Consider the following 18,263-nt stretch of genomic DNA (forward strand, 5'->3'; position numbering starts at 1 on the left):
GAACCTTTAAACTCACTAAAAATATATTTTTTGAATTTTTCTTCACCTTAATCATTTGGATATGAATAATATGGGTTCCTGGCCATCGCGACACTGAGCGTAACTGTAGAACCGATGAACTAGCGAGACTCGGCACCAAGTTGACCGATGAGTACATAGACAATGACATAGGCATTCCCTTACAAACAGGTAAGCTACTTATGAAGAAATCGTAAGGAAAGCAAACGAAAGATGGCGTAATGAAGCCACCTGCAAAATCGCCCATCAACTGTGGCCGACTCTTAGTGCTAAACGCACAGAATCTTTGCTAAGCCAAAATAAACACAGTCTTAGCACACTGATTTCAGTCATAACGGGACATTGCCTAATAGGTAGGCACGCCCAAAGGATGGGTGTGCAAGCACACGACTTCTGTAGAAGTTGTCTTGATGAGGAAGAGGAAGAGACAATCTTACACCTTCCCATTGATCTGCTCTATCCAGACGGAGATTTGCTATTCTAGGCAGACAATTTTTTAACGAATTGGAAGATCTCAGTTCCGCAGAAATAGGAGATATTCTAAAATTTTTGAAAAGCGCACACTGGTTTTAGGAGAAATAGGGAAAGCTCCCCCACGCGGCATCACAATGGGCTATGAGCCTGAGTGTGTCCCATAAGACAACCGCTTCAACTTAACCTAACCTAACCTAACTTATCATTTGGATATGTAATTTTCAATGTATCGAAACATAGTTTGAGCAAAAACAAAACCAATCGGTTTTTGAAATTTTCGCTGTGATTTAACTTCTCAACCATACATATTTTTTTTTAATTTTTGTGATTATTCATATCATTAGCATTAATATAATTTACACTGTTTTTAAGCCTTAAATCTATAAACTCACCTTTAATGACATTTTCGCAGGCTCTTGCTTCCGTTACAATCTGTAAATTTCTAGTTCACTTCTTGCATTCGCGTTCGTCTCACTAATTATTGCACAAATTACTCGTCACTGGCCAATATAAGATTATCGCCTCGTCCACATATGGGCATAGATGCTTGTGGAAACTAACTAACTAAGTAAATTGTTTTCGGACGTTTTATCACACACAGTATCGGTCACCAGCTCTGTGGTCACCGCTCACTCACTAAGTCACTTTATGATTATTGCACTGGCACTATATTGAATCCTATCCTATCTAATTTTACACCTTTCGCCAAAGCGCAGTGCTGCTCCTGCTATTTTAAGGCAGCTGAGTATCAGTCAATGATGCTGTATCTTCGCAAATGCTGATTACAAAAAAACAGTGGCTTTTTTTTTGTTTTTTTTTCAATTTATTTTTACTCGCACACACAGGGGTATTATTATTTTTTTTTTACTATACTGCACTTTGTGTGTACATTTACTTGTAATGAGAACGGGGACATTCACTTGTCTGGCTGCGCCGGCGCTGCAGCCATTCACTCACCCAATACGCTGGCGTCAAAACTGCAAGAGTCAAAGAAGAAGAAAAATAATAAATAAAAATATATTAGCACATACAAACACACATACATATGTAGATATATTTCAAATATGCTATATAGTATATTGTTAAGTATTGTGTTTCATTGCATGCGTGTGTGTGTGTGTGTGTGTGTTTGTGTTAGCAAAAATTATTATATCACCGCTAACAACGGTAACAGGTTTACAAGCAACTACCGCAGTAGCAACAAAACCGTACAAAACAAGAATCACAAAAACAACAGATGCAGCGAATGCGCTTCGAAAAGCGCACCTAAAGGAAAATGTGTAGAGAATTGGAGCAGCGCAATGAGTTCGCGCATGCGCACACACACAGCATTCCAGTTCTCTTAGCCTCATTTCGTTAAGCGGTTTTTCGCCGTCGTCGCAATCATCTTCAGCTGTTGACTTGGGCACGCTGTGCATTGCCGTTTGTTTGTTCCTGCGCGCTTACGGAAAATTACAACAATAAAACTCAGGCCAGCGCTGGAAAAATGGCAAGTATCAGACAAGTACTCGTACATTGTTGGCAATCTTGGCAGAAAATGTTTTGACTTACACTAAATTGCATCGTGCGCGGGTAATTACCAGCCAGCTAAAGCGATTAAATATGAATACAAGCTGCGCGACAGACTCAGACCACGAGGTATATGAGCACAGACAAACATAAATACATACAACATATATACATACAAACATGCATACATCCACAAAAGTACTCGAAAGGTACTGGAAAATACTAAGCAAGCATTTGATTTTTGGGAAAAATCACATTTTCTGATACTTTCTCCTACTTCTGATGCCCTAAACCTCGCTTCCGCCTCAATCACGCCTTTTGACAGCTGGTTAATACAGCGTAGAGTTCATTCGCCTTAAAAAGCAGTGATTCAGATTTAAGTATTTTATATGCAACTAATTCTACTACCCAGCAGGAAATTGGTTTCTTTAGTCACAAGTGCATTCTACTGTTAGATTAGGTTAGGTTGAAACGGTTGAAAACGGTCCACTATGGTACATACTCAGGCTAATAGCCGCATCTGGTACTTGTCCTTATCTCTACTAAAACCAATGTGTACTTTTCAAAAAAAATTTAGAAGTGCCCTGATTTGTTCAGTACTGAAATCTTCTACTTACTGACTTCGTCCTCGCCATGGTCCCTTAATTGGAGTCGGCTTCCTCGTACTGAGATCTTCCAATTCGATTCGATTCTATTAAAAACTTGACTTCCTGAAATGGTAAATCTACGTCTGAATAAAGCAGGGATGCTACTTCTGAAACAGCAAAGGAGGTGCGAAATCATCTCTTTCTCTTCGTCATTTAGACAGCTTCTGACCTCTGTGCTAGCACCCCCATTCTTTGGGCATGTCTGCCTATTAGACGTCTCGTTATAACGGAAATCAGTGTTCTAAGACTAAGCTTATTTTGGTTTAGCAGAGATTCTGTGCGTTTGGCATTGAGAGTCGGCCGCAATTGTCGGGCGATTCTGCAGGTGGTTTTATTACGCCATCTTTCATTCGATTCTCCTACAATTTCCTCAAAAATAAGTAGTCTGTAAGGATATGTCTATGTCATAGTTAGTCATCTTAGTGCCAAGTCTCGTTAGCTCACCGACTCTGCAGTTACCCTCGATGTCAGGACAGGAACCCATACTACATTTGGACAACATGACTGGTCCATCTCGTTAAGAGATGTGCGGCATTTCATGGCCACCTCGGAGATGGTCGACTGCGTTGTGAGGGATCTTATCACCGCTTGGCTTTCAGTGAAAATATTTGTAGATCTCATTTCCAGGTATCGCATCACACTGCACTTGGGTCACGGCTTTTATAATTGCCATCAATTCAGCCTGAAAGACACTCCAGTGGTCGGGAAGCCGAAAACTGAAGGAGATCCTCAGATGCTCAGAATATACTCCTCTACCCATCCTGCCCTCAAGCTTTGAACCATCTGTGTATATATGGAAGGACTCGCCCTGTCTTACCTCGTCCCGTTCCCACTCTTTCCTTAAAGGTGTATTGCCAAATATAGATGGGAATACGCAGTCTATCAGTCTGGGAACCTCCACAACGCCAGCTAGGATTTTGCCGAGGCCGTATCCCGTGTTTGATCATTTACTTAAGGTATTCAACCTTATTGCCGCACTCTGAGCGATATACTCGAATCTGGACTGCAAATGCACTGAAAGGAGGTTTATTGTCTAATTTAATGCTTTTGATGGTGTGGTGGGCATTGCTCCGGTTATGAGAGCAGATACGACATACTAAGAAAAATTATTTTCAAATACAACTCACTTTAAAAAAACTACAGCTGGTAGTTTGCGTGTCCGTCACTGGAGCCAAATACTTAAATTTTGCTTCAGCTTTCGGAACGCTTCAAAAATTACTCTCCTCTGTATATCAGAAGCAAAAAGAAAGAGCTCCTTTTTATGCAAGCGATTACGCAGAGGAGAAAATAAGACTTGATGAAATCAAATGAGTTTTCTACGTTTCACTCTCAGATTGTTTCATTTTGTTGATCCGATTTCTTCGTAAGAGGCAAGAAGTGCCTTAATAAACTTGAAGTCTTTACAAAAATGGGAGGCGTATTCTTTCACTCTGCTTTATGTTTGATTTCATGAGTGATGTAATTGACTGCCTTCTTCTCTTACAGCACATTTATTTTCACATTCCACAAAAAGCCTGTTGAGTATCCAATGAGTTTTTTTTCGAGCAGGTGGGAACGGTTTCCGCCTCTTACGCTCGAATACAAACAAGTAGAACTTTGAAAGAATTTCATAAAATTTCAAATTCTTTGGCTTTTGGTTTTTCATCCTCTAAGCAAACTTTGATTGTCAATGCATGAATTATATAAGTAAATATGAACTATTGTCGTTAAGTATTTTTGTTGTGATTTGTAAAAAATCATATAATATAAAAGGTGGCGCAAAATTAATCACCCAACGGAATATTTGTAATTTTTGCAATGGAGCGCATGAAGATCAAAATAAATATTTCCATCCCTCAAAATAATTTTATTTTTATTAAGAAAAAAAGTTATTCAAGAGCCAAATTGGATGATTAATTTTGCCCCACCTAAATTTACTAAGAATAAATAAATAAATGGAATATAATAGAGGCCAACATTTTTTTTGTCGGGACAACTAGAATTACAGCACTCAGAAAACATTAAGTCCATTGTATTGCAATCTACCCAACCTCCGAAGAAATCTGAGTAGATCTTGTGGTGTCAAGGAGCCAAGATGGTCGCTTCTTAGCACATCAGTGCAAAAGACCTCAACCTGATTTGAGCGATGGCCGGGCAGATGCACCGAGCAGTGGTCCTTCGTCGTCCTTCGTCTCATCCTCCTCTCCACATGCTGGGCAGAGACACAGTCTGAGATGCCTACCTTTCCAATGTGCTTCGCCCATAGAAAGTGGTCCGTCATCAGTCCAACCAGCTGTCTACAGTTCCTTCTGCTTAATGACAGGAGGATTTACGACAGTCGGTCGGACATGCCAGGTAACATCACTTTTGTACATCTGCAGCCTGCCTCAGCCCGAGAAGCTCGCTTGTGGGTTGAAGTAACCTGCTTTCTAACCGTGGCCGTCATAAACGCACTGCAAGTTTTCACAAATCGATGTCTTCGCAAAATCCTGAAAATCCACTGGCCAAACACAATCTCGAATGCTGATCTGTGGAGGATAACTCAGCAGGTCCCAATAATCCTTGAGATTTTCACAAGAAAATGCGGTTGGATTGGCCACGCCTTTCGTAGACAATGTGTTGACCTAACAAGAGCCGCAATTGAGTGGTATCCCCAAGGCAGCCGTAGACGAAGAAGGTCATCGAAGACTTGGAGATGATTGTTGGATTTTGAAAGACAGGCCATGAATTTAACCTGGAATGAAGCTTAGAGTCAGGCGCAGAACAGATCTGAATGAAAAGAATTTGCTGTGGTCCTTTGTTCCTCACTTGAACATATAAATGAACATGAAATAATATAATATAAATAAATGTCTTCTTATAAAACAAAATTTCCGACAAATAGATAAATGCTATGAGCTATTTGATGCTTTCAAGTCAAAAAAATAGATAGGTAACTCAATTTCCTAGATGAAACGCTAGATGAACCGCCCTGTCAATATAAAAGTATGTGTGCCAAGAAACAAGTCAAAGTTTTTCACATCTGCCACATTTCAGCATTAATTGCTTCGCTAATTCATTTGTTTAGCTTTTGTTTTTTTTTTTTTTTTGCACAGCAACTTTATTTCATTTTTTCTGCACTTCCGTTGTTCCATTTGTTTTCTAGTTTTTTGTTTGCTTTTGTTTTGCGAGTACAGAAGAATGCACTAAAATTATATATTCATCATACAGCAAATGCACTTTCACAAGCCCACCATTAATTCTATTTACATCTGCCTGAGCTGATTCATTGTTGTTCACGAGTGGGTGTTGGCAACTCAAGTGCAACGCACTACGTGTGGCTTGTCTGTTCGCATAAACATTCGTAAATATATGTATATGCACATATGCATACATATGCAGCAAACATACGGCACACGCCTACACACCTCGTTCCAGAGCTCCACACTTGCACTGGAGATTTCGATCCAGATTATTTTTGATAAGTAGATAGCTTTCGTTATTTCTGTTGTTCTTGTTGTTCTTTCAACTCTTCAATTGTTTTTGTTTTTTTGTTTTTGCATTTCATTGTTGTTGTTGTAACAACAGGCAGCGAACTTATTTACATATATCAGTGGGAGTATTTCCGCCCCACAGAGCTACCAAGATCACGGCTGCTCATATCTTAATGGTCGATATGAACTTCAGACATTTTGGTTCACATCCAAGTTTCGTAGCAAATTTGCTGTGTTTAGGAAAAACTAAGCCGCAAGTAAACAAAATCCGAAAATAAAACCAGCAAATGGATTTGACCTACATATCGCTAATTTAGAGAAATCGTTAAATTAACGGGTTTTAGAACAAAATTTTGGAGATTTAGATTAAAGGTGGAGTTAGTTAACTTGAATCTTAATCAACAAACATGAACCAGATATTTATTTAACTTAAAGACGGAGTTAGGCTAGTTTGCCTAATAAGCAATGATCTCACATAAACCAGAACTGGCTTCCAATATTACCAAAAGAGTGCCTAGTGGCGTAGACTGCAGATCTTACACCCTAGGGATCAACGATGTCACTAAAAAAGAGAAGAAACTCAAAACAAAGGCCACGATGTACTGTCAACTATCAGTCTACAATCTACCCCTGAAATTGTTAATCAGCTGTCAGTATTTGATATTTGACAAGTGGAAACTACGCCATTAAAAAAAATGGAACGATACACCTTAAACAACTCATTGAAATTATTAAAATTCACTATAAAAATGGTGAAAATTTGGCAGAGACGGTTCGTAAAACTCGAACATTTTTGGGTCATCGTGAAGCACCTTGTCGGAGCGCAATACAGCAATTGGTGAAAAAACTCGAACTGTTGGGACAAGTTAGTGATGTGAAGAATAAAACCCGTGCAAGTCGCTCAAGAACAGCCGAAAATATTGCTGTTGTAGCCGAAAGTGTTGAAGAAAACCCAGGTTTGTCCATTCCTCCTCGTTCTTTGGGATTAGGCATAGAAAACCAGGCAAGATTTGGGTCTTAAGACTTACAAAGTCCAGTTAACACAAGAACTCAAGCCGGCCGATCATCAAAAATGTCGTGTCTTTGCTGATCGGGTCGTTGAAATGCATGAAAATGATCCGGAATTCCATCGAAAAATCATCTTGAGTGATGAGGCCCATTACCACCTCGGTGGCTTCGTCAACAAGCAAAATTGTCGGATCTGGGGCTCAGAAAATCCAAGAGTTATTGTTGAAAAGCCTCTCTATTCTCAACGTGTGACTGCTTGGTGTAGTTCATGGTCCGGCAGAGTCATTGCACCTTACTTTTTCGAAAATGAAACTGGAGCAACAGTTACGGTGAATGCATGGCGCTATCGAGAGATGATTAACGATTTTTTATGGCCGGAATTCTATGGTATTAACCTGGACAACGTTTATTTTCAACAAAGCCGGCGCTACGTACCACACAAGCAACGAAACCAATCTCTGAATATCAAAATAACACCTCTTATTGGAAAACCCTTTATAACAGTTTCATAGGTCATTATTAGTTTAAAATCCAACAATAACTATTCCAACTAACATATGAAAAGTCCACAATTTTCTAACTTTATTTTTATTTCTAACACCATGAAAAACAATAAAATACTTGGTTTCTATTGCCTAAGCAATGATCTAATCAATGAAGCCGACTGCAATTGGCATTGATGTGTTTTTGTTTTGTTTTTTTTAGCTGCAGTTTGCTGCGGTCAAGCCTTGGGTGACTCGATATAATTGTTTTCAAAATGATATGAAAACAAAACGCAAGAATGAATTCAGCTTTACTGCTGCCATTGCACCATATTCTTGGCGTAGCTGACGTAATAAACTACAATTAATATTTATGAATATTAATGAAAACAGCTTTGGACTTAGATCACCGGAAATCAGCGAATAAATAAAGAGTTAATAGACTTAACTAAGAATTGATACTTGTGAACTTTGGCACAAATTTAAATTTGTGCTTATTTGGTAATTAATAATTTCAAAATGCAGTAAATGAATGGAAAATGAGAGTGGAGCAATTTTATTATTAGTTCGACCAATCAAATACTCCATACAAATTATTGTGAAAATACACAAAACTTATATAACCTAATTGGCATTCAAAAAGAAATAAGAAAACTCATTAAATAGAGGTGGTCAAAAACATGCTTGTTAATTTAATAAAATCCATTCGAGAGCAGTGTGCCTTTCGAATTTTCAAACGCCCAGCAAAAGAAATGTGATAAAGGAGACATCAAACTAAGGGAAAAAAGTTGGCTAAGCCTTGCAGCGCACAGTATAACAAGCCCAAGGCATATCGTGAACAAGTTTAGTAATGCTAGATAATTTGAAAAAAAAATAGAATACGGGCATATCTATCATATAAAATGCTGAAAAGTCAGATGGCCACAATTATATTCAACACTTCAAAAAATTCAACCACAGGCAACTATTTTTTATTTTATTTTTATCGTTTTTTTTTTTTTTGGTTTCTTTAAAATATTGCACACCATTTTATGTATACGAGATTGATTATTGCATAAGGCGACTAACGATTTTGATTTCATATATCTTTCGCTCCAAGTGAATTTTGCATTATTCGAAGTAGTACTGGAAGCCTTCATTTGTCAGCTCCCTCAGAACACTTGCCGCTTTTTCTTTCACAACTTCAACGGATGCAATTCTGCAATTTTTTTTTTTTTTGCAGATTTTCTCTCAGAATTAGAATATTTTTCTTTCATTAAAAAATGTGTTTAATGTTATCCTTTTTGTATTTTGCACGGATACTTCTTAAAATTTCATAACAGCAATAAATTTGTTTTTTCTAATTTTGGGTTTTTGAAGTGAAACTTCTTAGACGTCGATGGGCGAGCGAGAATGGAGAGTAAAATTTCAAGGCCATGCAACGTTTTGGGCATTTTCGTTCCGCGAGAGAGAAAAAAGATGTAACGTAGTGGAAAACGAGAGAGAGAGAGCTATACCTTATATATATCTTAGATACACTTTAGGCTATTTTTCCTAAGTTTTTCCTTGTGGTTGCTAATTTCTAGTGAGGAATAACACATTTGTGGAACAACATCAAGACGCACACCACAAATAGGAGGAGGAGCTCGGCCAAACATCCAAAAAGGGTGTACGCGCCAATTATATATATATATATATATAATAACACTGCCTTCGTTTTAGCGCTTGTTTCCGTTTCCTGGCTGGTGCTTGTGCGTACTATAAAGTGCTATCCATTCGGCGTCGGATTTATTGGTATTGCCTTGCGGTAATTTTTGCCGTTGCTGCGGTCCTGGAATCGCTGCGTTTATGTGGGTGATAAACATTCGGAGTAGTGCGCGTTCTTGCCACGGTTTGTGTCGGGCGTTTACCTACACCGGTCTACACCCTTCTCCGTTTTTTGTAAATTTTGTCTATTTGTATTCTCTGCAAATGTTGTGAATGTAATATATTTAGATATATATTCTTTCTCTCTCTCTCTTTCTCTCGGTCTCTCCCTCTTTCTTTGTCTCCCTTGAAAGTTTCACTTCTGTTATCTGTATTACGCTATACGCACTTTTTTTATGTATGAAAATTATTAAAATTTCATTCAAGTATGTTTTTTTTTGTTTATATTTTTAGTTCTTTTTAATGGATATTTTTAAATTGAGAAGAAATTTCAACAATAATTTTTAATACTTTTTTCCATGTTTAATTTTTTTGGTTTTTCTACGGTTACTTTTCTAAATTTTATAAGAAAATTTTAATTTTTTTACTATTTTTGAGTTTTTTTGGATGCAAATTTTTCACGATTTCATTCGAATTTTGTTATTTAACATTTTTCTTTTAGTACTTTGGTTTCATATTTTCAGTTTTCTAATTGATATTTTTTAACTTCATTAAACAATTTCTTTTTAGTAAAATTTTTCTAAATATTTAAGAATTTATATTATTACATTAATATTTTTGGTTATTTTTGGCCTTTAATTAAAAACATATTTTTAGTACTTTTTTTCATGTTTGATTTTTTTTTTTTTACTTTTTTATTGTTGTTGCATGGGAACTTTTCAAAATTGCATGAGAAAAATTTAATTTGTTTTTTACTATTTATGAGTTTTTTTCATATTAAAATTTATTAAAAGTTCAATAGAAATTTTGTTTTCAGTTTAATTTTTCTTTTTCACTTTTATAATTTCATTTTTTTTAATAATTTAATTCATAATTTTTTAAAAGATTTTAGAATTTTTTAAATTAAATTAAATGTTTGCTTACTTTTGCCTATAATTGAAAAAAATTATTTTAATACACTTTGATGTTTTTTTTTGTTTTTTATGTGGAAAGCTTTCAAAATTATATGAGTCTTTTGCATACAAATTTTTCAAAACGTCATAAGACATTTTTCAATTTAAATTTTTCTTTTAAATTTTTAGCTTCATTTTTTTTTAATGCATATTTTTTAACTTCATTAAAAAGTTTTTAAATTAATAATAAATTTCTTTATATATTTTTGCACTTTTTTTTAATAAATTAAATTTTTGGTTAGTTTTTGCCTATAACTGAAAAAAATATCTTTGATTTTTTTTCGTTTTTTATGTTTTCAAAATTTTATGATATCAATTAAATTTTTTTTACTCTTTTTTGAGTTTTTTAGATGGAAACTTTTTAAAATTTCATTCGAATTTTTTTTTTTTTCAATTTAAATTTTTCTTATAACTTTTCAGTTTTATTTTTTCATTTTTTTGTTTTTCAATGCATATTTCTTAACTTCATAAGAAAGTTTTTAAGTTAATAATAAATTTCTTTATATGTTTTTGGTCTTTTTTCCAATAAATTAAATTTTTTGTTACTTTGGCCTATAATTGAAAAAACAAATTTTAATACGTATTTGATTTTTGGTTTTATTTTTTATGAGGATAGTTTTCAAAATTGTATGAGAGCAATTGTATTTGTTTTTTACTATATTATTATTTTCACGCATTTTTTACTTTGAATTGAATAAAAGTAATTTTCCAAACTAAATTTATGGCCTTTTTAATTGGTTACACTTCGAGTGCCGGGTTTTTTTGAGTTTTTTGGATGAATACTTTTAAAATTTTATTAGATTTTTTTTCAATTTAAATTTTTTTATAACGTTTAAGTTTTACATTTTCGGTTTTTTAATGGCTATTTTCTTAACTTCATTAAACATTTTTTTTTTATATATTTTTTGATTTTTGAAACTAAATTAAATTTTGAATTATTTTTGGCCTTTAATTGAAACAAATATTATTACTACTTTTCGTCATGTTTAATTTTTTTTTTTTTGGATTGATGCTTTTTGAAATTTCACGAGAACAATTAAAAGCTATTTGTGTCTTTTATCAAACCTTTTTAAAATTTCATTAGAATTTCTTTTTTTCAATTTAAACTTTTTTAAAATTTTTTTACAGTTTTATCTTTTTAATGGATGTTTTTTTAAATTTCTTTAGTTCCGGTTTTTTAATATTTTCTAATATTTTTTTTTAATTTTAGCGTTTTACATGTGATTATTTCTTTAATTTCATTAGAATATTTTGTTTTTACTTTTTCTTAAGATTTATTATATGAATATTTATTGTATCTTATCTGGTTTTGAGCCGTCCAATTGTTGCAAGTATTATTGAGCTCAATTGATTTTATTTTAATTTCATTAGAATATTTTTTTTTTTTTGTAGTTAAACTTTTTTTAATATTTAGATTTTGGATTTTTTAGTTACTAAAAAAATTTTCCGTTTTTTTTTTATTTTTAATCTTTTTTATATGGGTTCACTTTAAAATTTTATTACAGAAACTAATTTTTTTTAATATTTTTTTTCTTTAGATTTTTGTTAAGTACAGAAATCTTTTTAAATTATAGAAAACTCATTTATTTTTGTAATATATTTTTATTAACAATTTTTTATATCTGCTTTTAATTTTTTTTTGGTTTTTTTAAAGTAGTAGTCTGCCGGACTTTTGACACATACCTTTTTTTCAAAAGTCCGCCATTTTGTTATTTTTCAAAGAAATTTTCCAATTGTCACACCTACCAGAATGATAATAAGTTTAACTTTTTTGTTTACGAGCCAAAATCCTGTTGACAAGCCACCTATTTTTTTTAAGACGCTTACTTTGGTGCCAGCTACTACAAAAAAATACGTGAAAAAAATTATTTTTGTATACTATTTGATGTCAATAGTAACATTCGATACGATCACATTTAATTTTCTTAAAAAATAATTCCTAGAACATATCTATAAAAAATGAGAATTTGACCAGACTACTTCCTTCAATATTTTTTTTTTTTGTTTAATCCTTTCATTTTAATATAATAGTTTTTTTACAAATTTTTTTAATTAATGTTTTTTTTCTTAAATTCCTTTAAAATAATTTCTTTTTAATATTATATTTTTCCTTTTAGAAAACTTTCTCATTAATATAATATTTTTTTTACAAAATTTTTCAATAAATTTTGTATAAATATTTTTTTACTAGAATTTTTTTTTTTTGTATAATAATTAATTTTTTTTATATACATATATTATCTTTGAATTCTTTTGTATGGGTATCTCTTAAAATTTAATTTTTCTCCATTTTTGGTTTTTTTATGTATGCAAATTTTTAAATATTTTGTTAAAATAATTTTTTTTATTCATTTTAACTGTTTTATATTTATTTTATTTTTTAATTTCACTTGAATAGTTTTTTTTTGAGTTTTTTAAATGGCTAGTTTTCATAATGCCATAAGAATAATTTTTTTTTCATTTAAATTTTTACTTCTTTTTTTATTTGTTTTTTTTGTTTTTTTTTTAATATTTTGATATCCTTAATGGATATTTTTTTAAATTCCATTGGCATATATTTTTTTAATATATGTTTTTTTTTTAATTTTTTTTATTCATTTTTTTTTAATTTGTTTTTATTTATTTTTTATAATTTCATTACAATTTTTAATTTTTTTTATTTATTAAATTTTTAACCACTCCCGTCACATTGTACTGCGTGACCCGAAAAATATCTACCAATGCAACGCCAAAGTGCATTCAGAAGTACATACAGCGCGGGGCAGACGGAAATATCAAAATAATTAGGTCTGACTTTGCTTAAGTTTTTACAACGCAAACACAAAAAACAACAACACCGCCCTTCAACTTATTATTTCGTACTTCATGTAGAAAATTGATTGGTTTTCTTGGCGGCCGCTTGGGAAATGCGTTGCCCGCTGATCGCAGTAAGCTCCATAGCTGGTTTTTATTTATTTATTTTGTATCTTTCATTTTCCATTCTTGCCGCAATCTATGCTCCGCAGTTACTGTTATAAGCTCTGCATTGTGTTTTTTTTCTGTTTTTGGGCTTTCTCAATCTTTGATTACTTTCAAATTTTTTCCGAATTTGTTTGTTTGTTGGTTGTTTGTAGTTACAATTTTCCGAAGCTCGCTCGAAAGCTGATTGCTTTCAGTTCTTTAAATAATGCATGCAGTTTTCTGTTACTTGTGTTGGTTGTATTGTTTTTTTTTTTTCACTTTCTTCACCTGCTAAACGCAAATGGCAGCTGTCTTGTTTTTCAAATGATTCTCTTTTTTTTCTTTTTTGAGTTTTCCCCTTCGTATGGCGTCTCATTTAAATCTCTTTGTTTTGCATTCTTCACACTTGGCTTCTTGCCACAAATCTTGTTAGTCTGACGCGCACAACTCGCAATTTTCCAAAAAACGAAAACGAAGAAACAAATTTAAAACGAAGACTGGGCGCAAGCGAAAAAGTGTTGACGTAGTAATTGGCTGAAGTGACTCGTCAAGAATTTATCAATTAAACCACAAAAATAGTTTCTATTTGAAGCACATTCGTTTCTGTTTAGGTTGCATGCAAGCATTTTTATTTCGATGGCGTTTCTACACATTTTTTTTTTTTTGTTTAGCGGAATTTTTCTTCAATTTATTTAAATTTTTATTTGGTCACTTTTTTAATGAGACATTTTATAAGCCTTTCGAAGCAATGCTGCCTGTTGCTGCCATTCCGAAAATTTGTCTTAAATATTTTTGGGCGTACATACATACATACTAACATCTATGGTGTCCAACATATGTCAGTATGTAAGTCTTTCCATTGAATAACCTTGAATTTTCTCAAAACTCAGCGGAGCATAGTGGAAAAAAAAATGTTTTGTGTTATTTTTGTGTGCTCTACAGCCTGGCATATTTTTTTTATTTTCTGAGAAAGAATGCTTTTGTACATAAATATGTGTAGCAATAAAATAAACGCACAGAAAATGTTACATTTATGCTCTACACCAATTTCTCTTATTTTTTTGCCAACACAGTTTATAAAAAATGAGAATTTTCGTATCAGCATAAAAATTAGATTTGCTCATAATTCAGTATAAATTACGGATTTTTAACAGCCCCAAAGCTTTCAAGTTAAATAACATTTGACCACCAAAATTCTACTTATTCTGGAGCATCTGGAGCATCCATTATTAAAATTAGCCCCTTATTTGTCTAATACGGACTGCTTCTAATGCGTTCCCTCGAAGACCACAAAACTGCCCTTGTACTGCCGCTGATAGAAGAATTCTCCTGAACTACCTGTAAGTAACCTGCCTTAACTTTTACAATTTTGTCATTTTAGAGAATCCAGTCAAGACTTCCAATGAGAGAGTCCCTAGACGCTTCAGATCGTTGAACAAATAGTTCATCAGAAATCTGAGCTGTGATCTTCACTTTGCTAGACCGATCATGAAAAGATAGTTCTCGTTTCTTCTTTCACTACTAGCTAAAGTAAGGCCGAGGTCAAACTCAGCAAACAGCCTGGTTAGACACGTCTACTCCTGGTAGCAGGCTTTCCCTCAACCTTCATGTCAACTTGAGTGTTTCGACTTGGTCCATTACGAGTAATTTCCTTCCCATAGATTAGATTAGGTTAGGTTCTGTTAGATTAGGTTAGGTTGAGTTGCTGTCATCAGACGCACTTAGACGTGAATAGTACCATTGTGATGCCACTGAAGCTCGTCGTTTACACGTTTGAGTCTTCTCTGAACCAAACTGTGAATTTAATGACTTTTGTTAACTTCGGCCTCTACATTTTCAATTTTGTGAAACTTTTTAATTCAGTTCTCTTCAGTGTTCTCAAAAAAGGCGAATCCGGGTATGGAAGGCCATTTTCTGGATAGAGCAATGCATGTACACAAGAAGTTATCCACGGTTTCTTCTTCTTCAATATCTTGACAGCTCCTACAAAAGTCATTATATGGTACCCTTAGTTTATTTCCATGTCTTCCAGTTAGACGATGCCCGGTTAGTACCCCTATCGTGTTTCTCGCATCCTGTCTCCTAAGATTCAGTAACGATTTTGTATGGCCGATCGCATAAGTTTTCACGATTTCTGGCACATCTTTGTGCTACAAGATCTCTTCTAAATAGTATTCTTATACAAATAGTCTCTTCTGTTAAAAAAGTTTTGAAGATCTTCGATATTCTGTTAAGCACTTGAAGTTGGTCGTAATCGCTCCATGGCTTTAAACACAAATTGAGTGTATACTTATATACCTATTTATATAATGAAGGTGGGCTGTTGTGTCACTCAAATAAATAGAAAAATGTTTGTAATCCGATTTTGTGCGTGAAAGTCTGAATGTTCGGTTCCCCAAGCATTTATTGAAACCAAACGTAAGGAGCTCGCAGCTGATTTTCTTGCCGGATATTACTGGAGAATATATCATTCTTCCCTCAACATGCTTTCTTCAGTTGCTGGAATTTCAAAAAGTTGTGGATGTCATCTGGACATATACATTTATTAACTTTAGAATTACTAAGCATAACTATGAGATGTGATCTGTGCTGAAGCTGAGCATGCAGCCACTATTAAAGGTCACTTATAAATGAAGCTGACCATTTCATAAATAGAGATTTTGTAGATATTTTTTAGTCTAGCGGCTTCGCATATTCTCATAGGAAACGAACCATAGATCGGAAGATCATAGAGGGCAATTCATATTTGGTACAAAAACCTTTCATATCTGTTCCGAAGGACGATAGAAGATATAACAAGTTTCTTCCATTCAAGTCTTATACTCAAAGCTGTATCTAGTAAAATGTGTGTTTCTTTTTTAATTAAAATGAAAGCAATTTTAAATTCTTGGCCAAGAAGTTTTCAGCAATGCAATTATTGGGTATGGAAATAAGTTTCCGCCCTCGTAAAAGAGGTGTTACTGCTGATAATATTTTTGTGTTCGCTGGTAATTTGAAGGTGAATATTTGAGGTCTTGATTGCATTAGTTGACATAGTTCGCCCCGAAAAAAAACATTTACAGGAAGTCATGCTTCATTATTACCTTTTAAAGAAAGGGCCAGCTAAAACGTTTGTAAAGAGTGGTTTCGATGCCTTCAAAAAGGAAAACATGCGAAGATACCTAACTATAACAATTATTTAATGAAGACGCATGTCGAACCCTTGATGATATGTCTAAAGAGTTGGATGTTGACTGATCAACCGTCGGTAAATGTTTGCACGCATTGGGAATAGTTCAGAAAGCAGATAACTGGATGCCATATCAATTGAAGAATAGGGATATCGAAAGATTATCGATTGGTTCCGTGTGAGATGCTTCTTGAACGGCAAGTCAGGTAAGGTTAAATGGCTGCCCTAGCTTAGACCACACTTGATCAAATATTGAAAATTCGTCCGTTGTGATGCCATACAGGGGAGGGGAGAAAGAGGAAGGGAAGGAAGAAGGAGCCTCGGGATTAGAGACGATGATGGGCATGCATTTTGGAATGACGCCGACGTAATTAGCCGCAACAAGTTACTGATGAACTTCACCAAATTTATTATATTTAGACCCGCTATATCCGCAGGCGTAGCGAAAAAATAAGAGCCTAGATGTCTAAATATTTGCCAGACGAGAGCAGGGCAGCTGAGGAGAAAGTGTTGAGATGTTGAGACAGCTTCTGCAGAACAGACTTGAGGCCATCCCAAGTCTCCCCGCATGAACATCTAACGGACAATGTCCGGTAAGAATGCCCACCAAATTCGAGAGCTGGGGCTTTGTTAGCCTTAGGAGTTCTCTTGAGCGTCCCCAATCTACCCGTGGCCAGAAGGATCTCGCAACCTTGCACGTTTGTGCACTAGCCCAGCGGCAGAAAAGAAAAGGTTTTCTGCTTCACATCGTCACTGGCGATGAAAAATTGATTTTTTATGATATCCCTAAGCATCGAAAATGTTGCCAGGTGAACCAGGTCGCAGGCATGCTTCAAAGATTATGTTGTACATCTGGTGGGATCAGGAAGGTGTTATCTTTTATTAACTCCTTAAAGCATCTGAAACCATAATTTGCGATCATTACAGACTACAGCTAATGCATTTGAATCGAGCTCTCAAAGAAAAGCGGTCGGAATGGGACGGTAGACATGACAAACTGATTTTGCTGTAAGACAACGCCAGGTCACAGGTTACTAAATCAGTCCAGAACTATTTAGAGGAACTTAATTGAGAAATCTTGTCTCATCCGCCGTATTCCCCAGACATTGCACCTTCGGATTACCATCTGTTCCGATCAATGCACTCAGCCCTTATTGGAGAGCGGTTGGCTCCTTGCGAGAGCATCGAATGAAAGATGGAGTAAAGTTGTAGCTTCCAATGGCACATACCTCACAAAATATAATTTATTATTTAATTGTTTAAATAATTTGTAAATTTGGCTAAGAAAGGACGGAAACTTATTCCCATACCCAATAAAATATTTAAAAAGTTTAAAACCTTTTCCTTTTTTCGACCCGCTCTAATGCACATTAAAGTACAAAGGCTATTCATAAACCTGGGTACATTTTATATATAAATATTGCAGCTCAACACAGGATTATTTATAAACTGAACAAAGCTGCAAATATCTCTTCGAGTTTCATTATGTTGAAAATTTCGGCAAATTTTTCTCAATCTAAAGGACTCACACAAAAAAAATATTATAAAACCGTTATTTTCATTCGTTAAGTACTCATTAGTTGAATTTAATGAAATCTCTAAATATGTTGAGATAGATTTTTCATTTTAAAAAGATCGCGTTTTGAAATTCTGGAATATTTACTATAAATAATTGAACTTCTGTTTTTTTTTACTGTCTATTAACCTTAAAATATGTCCACTTAGCGTATAAGAATCTATTATATTCAATGGCTTAATAAATAAAT

The 18,263-nt window shown here is 34.1% G+C and overlaps 1 protein-coding gene across 3 annotated transcripts in view; it reads right to left on the reverse strand.

The window, feature by feature from the left end:
• The window catches only part of LOC128863063 (ankyrin repeat domain-containing protein 29), a 94,606-nt gene that overhangs the window by 46,019 nt on the left and 30,324 nt on the right, over window positions 1-18,263 (reverse strand). For 2 of the 3 annotated variants that reach the window (XM_054101963.1, XM_054101962.1), the window contains exon 2: window positions 885-1,469. In XM_054101963.1, the coding sequence (XP_053957938.1) occupies window positions 885-896 (12 nt within the window). In that variant the 5' untranslated portion in view covers window positions 897-1,469. Of the gene's footprint in view, window positions 1-884; window positions 1,470-2,618; window positions 2,671-18,263 lie in introns of those variants that run through there. The other variant, XM_054101964.1, reaches the window with a different exon arrangement.

This window comes from Anastrepha ludens, chromosome 5 (assembly GCF_028408465.1).
Source record: "Anastrepha ludens isolate Willacy chromosome 5, idAnaLude1.1, whole genome shotgun sequence".
In the NCBI taxonomy this organism is placed as follows: Eukaryota; Metazoa; Arthropoda; class Insecta; order Diptera; family Tephritidae; genus Anastrepha; species Anastrepha ludens.